The 10,143-nt window shown below is 47.2% G+C and overlaps 1 protein-coding gene across 3 annotated transcripts; it reads left to right on the top strand.

The window, feature by feature from the left end:
* Positions 1-382: 382 nt before the first annotated feature.
* KLK13 (kallikrein related peptidase 13) lies at positions 383-8,385 on the top strand. Of its 3 annotated transcripts, none has more exons than XM_049901100.1 (5): positions 383-434; positions 4,941-5,130; positions 5,456-5,724; positions 6,329-6,465; positions 8,197-8,385. In XM_049901100.1, the coding sequence occupies exons 1-5, from the start codon at positions 383-385 to the stop codon at positions 8,383-8,385; spliced, it is 837 nt and encodes a 278-aa protein (XP_049757057.1). The 3 variants fall into 3 exon arrangements, with proteins under 3 accessions (XP_049757057.1, XP_049757058.1, XP_049757059.1); XM_049901101.1 differs by having other exon boundaries at positions 5,456-5,505; XM_049901102.1 differs by lacking the exons at positions 4,941-5,130; positions 5,456-5,724.
* Positions 8,386-10,143: the final 1,758 nt, after the last annotated feature.

The raw sequence follows: 10,143 nt of genomic DNA on the forward strand, positions 1-10,143 counted from the left end.
TCCTGACGGACTTGGAGAGGCGAGAAAGGGGGCGGAGAGCGGAAAAGAAGGAAAGGCAGGCAAAGAAGGGGAGTGGCGGGAGATTGCACCAAGGACCCAGCACGCCCGAGGGCTGGGGTGGGGTGGCTGGCCATCTGGGGTGAGGACCCGCCGGCCGGAGCCCAAGGGAGTGCAGACTGCCCCTCCTAGCTCTCTGCCGGACCCCCACCAGAGGACGGAATTAGGGGCGGGGGTGTGCCGATTCCAGGGTCAGGGGTGGGGGGATTCAAGACTGGGAAGCGCAAGAGCAAAGGGATTTCAGAAAGAGGAGTGTCTGGGTCAGCCCGTAACACCCCTTCGGCTTCTCCTCAGACCCCGCCCTGCCCCCCAAGGGAGAGCAGCCATGTGGCCCCTGGCCACAGCGATCGCCTCCCTGACCTTGGCCTTGTCAGGCGGTAAGAATGCGCGGAGGTGGAGGCGGGGTGGCTGCTCGGGACCGTGGTGGCAAGGTTCGGATGGGGTGGGGGGGCCGTAGGAGCCGCGAGCTCCGCCCCCCGCCCACGTGGGGCCGGGTCCCACCAGGACAGCCCAGAGAGCTTCCTGCTTGTCCCTGTGTGACCCGGTTTCCCTACTGGGACAGCCGACCTTCTCCACTTACCCCACCTTTTTCCACTCTGGCCCCAGGCCCCTCCCTGGAGATGCCTCCAACTCTTTTTATGTCTCCTAGATCCTGCCCACCAGGCGCCTTCTTTGACTGCTCTTCTCTGCACCCAGCCAACCCCCAGCCCCCAAACTACCACCTTAGCAGCCTCTACGACATTCAATGCCTCCTGGCCTCCCTGTGGTCCCTGGGAGTCAGATGAGTGGGATGGACACTGAGTTCAAATCCTGCCACTGCCGCTGTCACTACCTGGCTGTGTGACTTGGAGCAAATAACTTAGCTTCTCTGTGCTTCAATTTCTTCATCTGTAAAATGGGAGCATATGAATTCTTATCACAAAGGGTTGATGTGAATATTCAAATGAGGTAGTTGGAGTAATGTGCTCAGTGAATGGCAGGTAGAAGAAACTCAGTTATTAATCATTATTATTACTTTATTACTACTATTGTCTCTTCATGTTCAGCCTCTCCCAGAATCTGCTAGTTCATGTTGCCTTTAAGCCTCGGGGTGAACCAAAACCTATCTGACTCCACCTAAAGTTGGTCCCCAAAGATTCCTTTTCTCACACGTAAGCTCCTCTTCCCTGCCTTTGCAGCAGGCAAGTTCTCTGGAAACCCTATCCATGCATTATCCATTCATTCATTCATTTATTCAACAACTTCCTAGCACCAGGCACTGTGCTGGGTGCTGTACAAGCACAGACACAGTTCCTGCTCCTAGCACCCAGAGCCTAGAGGGATGAATGCAGACATTATTCTAACAATTACCCAAATAATTAGTTAATAATTAGTTGCAACTGTGACATGAAGTAAAGGCTTCAATGAGCCAAGCCAGGAGCCCAGATGGCTTCCCAAAGGCCTTGAACTGAGGCCAGAAGGAGAACAAGGGGTCCACAGGAGTCAAGCACCTGCCACCATCCTTGCCCATTCATGGGGTGGCTCCTCTCCTTTGGCAACACTCCCAGGACTCATGTCCATGTTCTGAGTGCTTCCTGGCTGCCTCATCCTGGGCTAGGAGCTCCACATGCACAGTCTTGTGGAATCCTCAACAGCCTTATGAGGTGGTGGTATGTGCCTTCAAGTCTATTCCTACTCATAGCTACTCTATAGGACAGAATGGGGTTTCCAAGGCTGTAATCTTTATGCCTGTGTACTCGCCTCAGTGCACTGGGCTGCTGACTTAAAGGTCAGCAGTTCAAACCCACCAGCGAATCCAGTGGAAAGATGTGGCAGGCTGCTCCTGTGAAGATTTACAGCCTTGGAAACCCTATGGGGCAGTTCTACTCTGTCCTATACAGTTGCTACAAATTGGAATCAACTCAATGGCAGTGGCTTTGGGTTTTTTTGTTTTTGTTTTAGTCTTTACGGGAGCAGATTGCCTTGTCTTTCTCCTATGGATCTGGCTGCTGTGTTCAAACCACCCACCTTCTGGTTAGCAACCAAGTGTTTTAACCACTGTGCCACCAGGGCTTCTCTTTCAACTCATAGTAACTGTATATGACAGAGTAGAACTGCCCCACAAGGTTTTCTAGGCTGTAATCTTTACAGGAGCAGATCACAGGTTCTTTTCTCCCATGGAGCAGTTGGTGGGTTCTAACTGCCAACCTTGTGATTAGCAGCCGAGCACTTAACCATTGCACTACCAGGTAGGTGCAATGAGGTAGGTGCACTATAATTATTCCACAGTTTCACAGCCAGAAAAACCCAAGACTCAGAGGCAGAAGGGTCCTGTCCCAAAGATACCTGCAGCACGTAAGTCAGGATCCAAACCCAAGACTGTCCTCCCAACAAACCACCGCCTTAATTTTTGACCTAATGGTCTACTGAAAGTCAACTTTTTTTTCTTTACTTAAATAAAACTGCGTTGGATACCTGGGTGGTGCAAACCGTTAACACACTCAACTGCTAACTGAAAGGTTGGAGGTTTGAATCGATTCCGATTCATAGCGACCCCTTGTGACAGAGTAGAACTGCCCCATAGGGCTTACTAGGCTGTAATCTTTATGGGAGCAGATCACTAGGTCTTTCTCCTGTGGAGCCACTGAGTGGGTTCAAACTGCCATCTTTCTGGTTAGCAGCTGAGCACTATTAAATCCTACAACTGTCCAATGAGAGATGAACTCTTACTGTTCCTACCTTACAGCTGAGAAAATTGAGGTGGTGACTTGCCTGAGATTATACAGTTGGAAAGTGGCACACAGTTGCATTTGGCTTGCCTCTGTCCCACTGCCCACCGCGTGCCTCCAGTGCTAGGCACAGTGCCTGACACACACAACATTCATTCATGGAGCACCTACTGCGTGCCAGGCACTGTGCTGGGTCCTGGGGATACTGCACTGATTAAGGCACTTACAGTGTCTGTGCTTAATGGAGCTTACAGTCAAAGTGGGGAGATACTGAAAGAAAAAAAAGACATTAATGTCAATAAATAAAAAGAGAAATGAATAATGATCATTGCTGTGGAGACAATTAACAGGGGGAATACAATAGCAAATGACTAGGGATCAGTAGAGGCAACATTAGATCAAGTGGTGAAGGAAGGCCTCTCTGAGGAGAAAACATTTGGGTTGAGCTCTCAGACATGGGCTCTCTAGATTGTACACCATCATCCAGTAGAACTTTCTGCAAATGAAAGGAATTGTTCTATATTCACATTGTCCAATATAGTAGCCACTGGCCACACTGGGGTATTGAGCATTTGAAATGTTACTGCTGCAAAGAGTAAACTAAATTTTTATTTCTATTTAATTTTAATTAACTTAAATTCTAATAGCCACGTGTGGCTGGTGACTACCGTATTGGACAGTGCAAATACAGAGAAGGGAACATTCCAGGAAGAAGAAACAGCAAGCACAATGGCTCTGAGGCTGGGTCTGCTTGAAGAATAGGCCCAAGTGATTGGAACAGATTGAATGAGGGGGATAGAGGTAGGAGATGGGATCAGAGAGGCTGGCAGCAGCCAGATAATGAATAATTCTGCAAATGTTGGAAAGGCTCTGAATTTTATTTTAAAGGAAGCTACCGTAGGGTGTTAAACCTGGGAACATCATGGCCTGAATTTCCTTTTTCAAAGATCCCTCTTGTTGCTTTGAGAACAGGAGGTTGAAGGACTGCACAAGTGGAAGCATTTAGGAAACTCCTGTAGGCATTTGGAGCCCCCAGAAGGTACAAATGATTAATGCTCTAGGCTGCTAACTGAAAGGTTGGCGGTTCAAGTCCATTCAGGGGCACCTCAGAAGAAAGGTCTGGTGATCTACTTCTAAAAATTCAGCCCTTGAAAACCCTATGGAGCACAGTTCTAATCTGACACACGTGGGGTGGCCATGAGTCAGAATTAACTCCATGGCAACTGGTTTGGTGGTATAGTCATGCAAGCTAGAGAAGATGGGAACTTTGGACCAGGAAGGTGGCAGGCCAGGTGGAGAGAATTGAAGAGATGATGGATATTTAGGAGGTAAAACCAGTGGGACTTGTTGGTCATGAATGATGAAGGAAAGAGAAGAAGCAAGGATGACTCCTAAGTTTGTAGTTGAGCGGCAAGGTGGGGAAGATTGGAAGGAACAATTTTAGTTGAGAAAATCAAGTTGGGGATACAAAGTTTAAGACACATGAGAGACATTCAAGTTGACAGTATTTATATTCGGAGTTTAGAGGAAGAGCTCAGGGCTGGAAGTATGAATCTGAGAGCAGTTAGCCTATGGATGGCACTTAACACCATCCAGAATCAAAAATACGTGTTGAAAGGTTGGATGCATGGATGGATGATGGGTGTGTGGATCGATGGGTGGGTGATGATTAGGTAAATAGTAGATGGTAGTTGAATGGTGGATGGTTTCTAGTTTGTTGATTGGGAGGTTTGGATGGATGAGTGGAGGGATGGTGGTTGAGTAGTTGCATGGATGGATGGATGGATGGGGTAGTTGGATGGACGGACGGACGGACGGACGGATGGTTGGATACTGCCCAGGTAGATATGTAAGCCAGTATCACTTCTGCCTCCTGAAATCCATCCCCACGTGGAAATGATAGATAAAATGCAGGTGCTTTCCTGTAAAAAGCATCCTCATTCCCTGAACCCCCACTGGAGAGTTTGGCATTTCTACAGAAAAGGAGGCTGCCTCTTTGCTTTGACTCATCTGACTGCATTGAAAATGGCAACTCCCAGAGATCAATAAATGAACCATCAGTTCCTGGTCGCCCAGAGCAAAATTCTGACCCTTTCCCCAAACCCAGTAACCACAATTCCAGGCTTCCTCCTCCCCCTTGAATAAAGTTTTCTACCAATTTCTCTCCTCTACCAGGCGTCTCTCAGGAGTACCTCAAGATTATGAATGGCACCAATGGAACCAATGGAGTTCTCCCAGGTGGCTACACCTGCCTCCCTCACTCTCAGCCCTGGCAGGTGGCCCTACTGGTGAAAGGGCGGCTGCTTTGTGGGGGAGTCCTAGTCCATCCCAAATGGGTCCTCACTGCGGCACATTGTCTGAAGGAGTATGTGGGAGCCAGGGGAACATGGGGTAGGGATAAGAATGGGACTGGTGTGGTTGGTGGGGGTGGAGTTGGATTTCAAGATGGAGTTGGAGTTGGGGTGGAGAACGGCATGGGGTTAGAAAGGTTTGGTGTGGCTATCTGGCAGTAGTATGAGAATGGAGGTGGGATTGGAGTTGGAAGTAAGGAAAGAGATGTGTTTGATGTTTGGGGAGGAGGGAAGTAGGGTGGGGTGGGGCTATGTTGGAGACAGGGGAGAGGCTGAGGTTAGGACTGGGATGGAGGAGGACTCATCCTCTCGCCTAATCACACCTTCCTTCATCCACAGCGGGTACAAAGTTTACCTGGGCAAGCATGCCCTGGGGCGTGTGGAGGCAGGCGAGCAGGTGAGGGAGGTAGTCCGCTTTATCCCCCATCCTGAATACCAGATCAACCCCACCCACCTGAACCATGACCATGACATCATGCTGCTGGAGCTACAGTCCCTGGTCCAGCTCACAAGCCACATTGGCATCCTGCCACTTTCCCACAATGTCTACCTACCCCCTGGAACCTGCTGTCGAGTGTCTGGCTGGGGCACTACCACTAGCCCTCAGGGTATGTTCCAGTGCATACTAGCTTGAAGGCTCACAGAGTCAGTGGGGGTGGAGGCGGGACTGGAGCAGAGATGAGAGGAAAGGTGGAGGAGGATTCCCTTTTATTAACAAGAGCTCTTGGCATGTCTTTAGCATCCTTAAACTCTCTCCTGGTCTCATTTCCATGTCTTTCTCCTCAACATGCCCATCTCTTCCCACCACTCTTTCCAACACTCTCACATCTCTTTCCATCTTTCCTTCTAGTGCTTTCCTCATCTTGATCTTCTATCTCTCACCACCTGTCTTCTTGTTTCTTCCCAACTCCCTCTCCCCAACTTTCTTTCTCTCTCTTTCATCTATTTCCCAATTTATATCTCTTCCTTCCCAGTTCCCTCCCCTATCCCTCCCCATTTTTCCTTCCTCTGTTCTCTTTCTCTCCACTTCTCCCACTTTTCTCCACATTTGCCTCTTCTACCACTTTCCACAGCTACATGCTTTATCTCTTCCCCTACCTTTCTCTTTCTACTTTCTGCCAGCACTCTGCTCATGCAAGCCTCCTATTTAACTGCCACCCCATATTCTGTCCAGAACAGGCAGCCTTAGACCTTTTTCTCTTTCCTCCCCAGTGAGTTACCCAAAAACCTTACAATGTGCCAACATCCAACTACACTCAGATGAGGAGTGTCGTCAAGTCTACCCTGGAAGGATCACTTCCAACATGCTGTGTGCTGGCACAAAAGAGGGTGGCAAGGATTCCTGTGAGGTGAGACCACGGGGTTGTTGGATTGCCACAGGCTAGGATGGGAAGCTAGAATGGAGTTGGGGGCAGATGCTTGGGGGAGGGAGGAGGAAAAACGATTTGCTTCCAGTCTTGGGAAAACCAGTCTCTGTAAGATGAGATACCTAGCATATGGGGTCAAAACAAACAGGATATTCATGAATGGAAAATATAACTCATCTTAAGCACTAGGTATGACTGACAGAGGCTGCCCAGATCCCTGTGTTGAGATACATAAAGGTTGGGATTCTTCTGGTTGCAAGAGACAGAAACTCAACTCAAATTGGCTTAAACAAAAAAACAATTCAAATTGGCTTAGAAAAAAAAAACAAAACTGGTTTTGTAACTGAAAAGTCCAAGGGTTTCTGGCTTCAGGTTCAGATGTATCCATGTGCTCAAATAATGTTTTCAGAACTCTGTCTCTCTTTAACTCTCAGCAACTCTCTCTTCTGTTTTGGCTTCATTCTCACTTAGGATCTTCCCAGGCAATGGCAAGATGCCCCAAGCAGATTTAGGCTTATGTCCTACTCTCTAAGCAGCTCTATTAGAAAGAGAGAATGCCTCTTTCCCAATAGTTCACACAAAAGTCTTGAGCATGAGTCTGACTTGGATAATGTGTCCATCCCTGAACCATCACTCTGGCCAGAGCTGTGGGATTCTGTGATGGACCAAGTCTGGGTCATATGACTAACTGTGGGACTGAGCCAAACTATATAGATTGAGAGTGTGGGAGCGATAGTTCCCCCAAAGGAAAACTCAGGGAGCTGATACCAAAATAAGGGTAAATGGATGTTACGTGGGCAAAAACAATCAATGTCCTATAGAGGAGGCTTCTAAGATTGAGTTTTGTTTCAGTGGGAAATAGTATAATGATGTGTGCCTTGATATATTAGTGATATCTGCCTTAGGCGCAGAGGAAGAAGTGGAGGTACACGTGTGTTGCATGCCCTACCAAGATGTGGATGGGTTAACTCAGTAGTTGGTATTGTTGTTGTTAGGTGCTGTCAAGTAGATTTTCAACTCAGAGCAACACCACGTGACAGAGTAGAACTGCCCCATAGGGTTTTCTAGGCTGTAATCTTTACCGGAGCAGATCACCTCGCCAGGTTTTTCTCCTGCAGAGTCACTGGGTGGGTTTGAACCACCAACCTTTTGGTTAGCAGCCAAGCACTTAACCATTGTGCTATCAGAGCTCCTTAATTCAATAGTAGGATGCCACAAAGGAACAATAAATCAGGAGCAGGATCAGCTGGTAGTAGGGAGCCAAGGTGGGATTTGGTGCCAGGGAACCAAGAACAGGTGTATGAGGTAAGCTCCAAGAACAGGTGCATGTGGTAAGCTGTCACCACGGTCATGAGACAGAGGACCAGAGAGACACATATATGTGGTCTCTGTTTCTCATTTCTCTCTCTGTCTCTATCTCTTACATGGGGTAGGGATGAGAATGGGACTGGGGTGAGAGTGGGAGGGGTCTCTCTCTCTCTCTGCATCTTTTCCATCTGTCTCTCATTATCTGTCCCCTCAGTGTTTGTCTTCTCATCTCTGTTTCTCTCTGTCACTGTTGTTCTCTCTCACCCTCTCTCTGTGTTCCTCTGTCTGTGTGCCTCTCTGTGTATCTCTCTCCATCTTTTACTCTTTCCCTATATCTGTCTGTCTCTGTCTTTGTTTATCCCTAGCAAGGACCCCACATCTCTGTCTCTCTCTCCTTTCACTTAGGGTGACTCTGGAGGCCCCCTGGTCTGTAATGGAACACTCCATGGCATCATCTCCTGGGGAGACTTCCCCTGTGGGCAGCCCAACCGACCTGGTGTCTACACTCGAGTCTCTCAATACGTTCCATGGATCCAGGAAACAATCCAAAAACGCAAAACCCAGGAGCAGAAATGGACAAAGGGCCCACAATAAAAGTCGTGTTCATTTCTGGCCTCCTTCCTCCCCCATGCCCTCCTTCCTCAGTATACCCAGCCCTCCTCTGCCTCTCCCAAACTGTTCCATTCTAGCTAATGACCCGTGTTCTCAAAATGTTCAATTCCAGCTGGATGTTCTATGTTTCAGAAGCATTTAGTCACTGCCAACATTGTGGTCTCCCAAACCTTGCATCCCTGAAACATACCAGTCTCCTTAATGTCCTCAACCCAAACAACATTCCAGGTCTCCTAAATGTTTCAACATGGCTAACATAGACCCAAAATTTCTGGTGGTACAATGATTAAGTACTTGGCTGCTAACCAAAAAGTCTATGGCTTGAACCCACCAGCTGTTCCATGGGAGAAAAGACCCAGCATCCTGCTCCAGTAAGACTTTCAGCCTAGGAAACCCTATGGGAAAGTTCTACTCTTTCCTATAGGGTCGCTATGAGTCAGAATCGACGCCATCACACAGAACGACAACGTAAACCCAGATGGTGTTCTGAATGTTCTATCCATGGCTACATTCATAAATACCTACATCAAACCATCTCAACAATATTCTATGTCCCACTAACAGAGCTTTGTTGAAAACATGCTATCCCCCCTCAAATATTTTGTCATTGTCAATATTCTAGATATTTCTTTGTTTTGTACCATAGAAGGTTCTAGACTCCCATAACATTTCATCCTGAAAATAATTTCCTGTGTCCAGAATCTTCTACCCCAGCAACATCCTATGCTTTCTGAATGATTCATCACCACCAACGCTAGATCCTCATGATGGTTCATCCTTACACTGTTCTGGGTCTCCCAAATGTCATGTCCCTATCTGAATCCTATATTCTGCCAACATTCTGCCTCTGCTAACATTCCCTTTCTCAGAACCCTCATTCCCACTAATAAACAATATCACTCTAGATTCTAGAATGATGAGGTTCCATATCCCAAGGGACCTCTATATCTGGACCCTTTTGCCCACTAAATGTTTGGTCCTTGTATGTCCCCCACAAACATCCTTTTTCAATGACTATTGCTGTTACATCCTTTCCCATGACCCCAAAATATAGTGCTCAGTCCCTGGAGTCCTTGCTTGGTGCCTACCAACTCTACAAGCATGAGCAAGTCATAAAACTGACAGCTGTCTGTTTTCTCATCTGTAAAATGTGGTTCTTAATTTTCCCACATAGCAATTTTTATGAGGATAAAATGTCAGTTGTTTACCACTATTATTATTTGCATGAGTCCCTATAAAATACAACCTTAGAACGTTAATAACAGCCACTCAAATTTGCAGAATGTCCAAAAGTGTTGCATTCATTTACTTTCTCCATCAGACACCTACTAAGTGCTAACAGTTTTACTTAGTTACTTAACAAATATTGGTCCCTTCCATGAGGCAGGCACTGTTGTAGACACTGGTGATAAAAAGTGAATTGAACACCAAATATGGTATGATCAACATTCCTAGGTGGCGCATACGGTTTGCACTCCACTACTAACCCTGAGGTAGGCTATTTGAACCTACCCAGTGGTACTATAAAAAAAGGTTGGGCGATCTGTCTCCATGAAAAGAATCCAAGAAAATCCCATGGGCCATGTCTACTGTTACACATGGGGTCACCATGAGTCAGAATCAACTTGACTGCAATGGGTTTTTTGGCTTATTGTATGTACTTATACGAAATACCTAGATTAGGTAAATCTAAATAGAGACACACACAAAAAAGATTAGTGGTTGGGAGGTGGGGGAAGG

Source organism: Elephas maximus, chromosome 11 (assembly GCF_024166365.1).
Source record: "Elephas maximus indicus isolate mEleMax1 chromosome 11, mEleMax1 primary haplotype, whole genome shotgun sequence".
In the NCBI taxonomy this organism is placed as follows: domain Eukaryota; kingdom Metazoa; phylum Chordata; class Mammalia; order Proboscidea; family Elephantidae; genus Elephas; species Elephas maximus.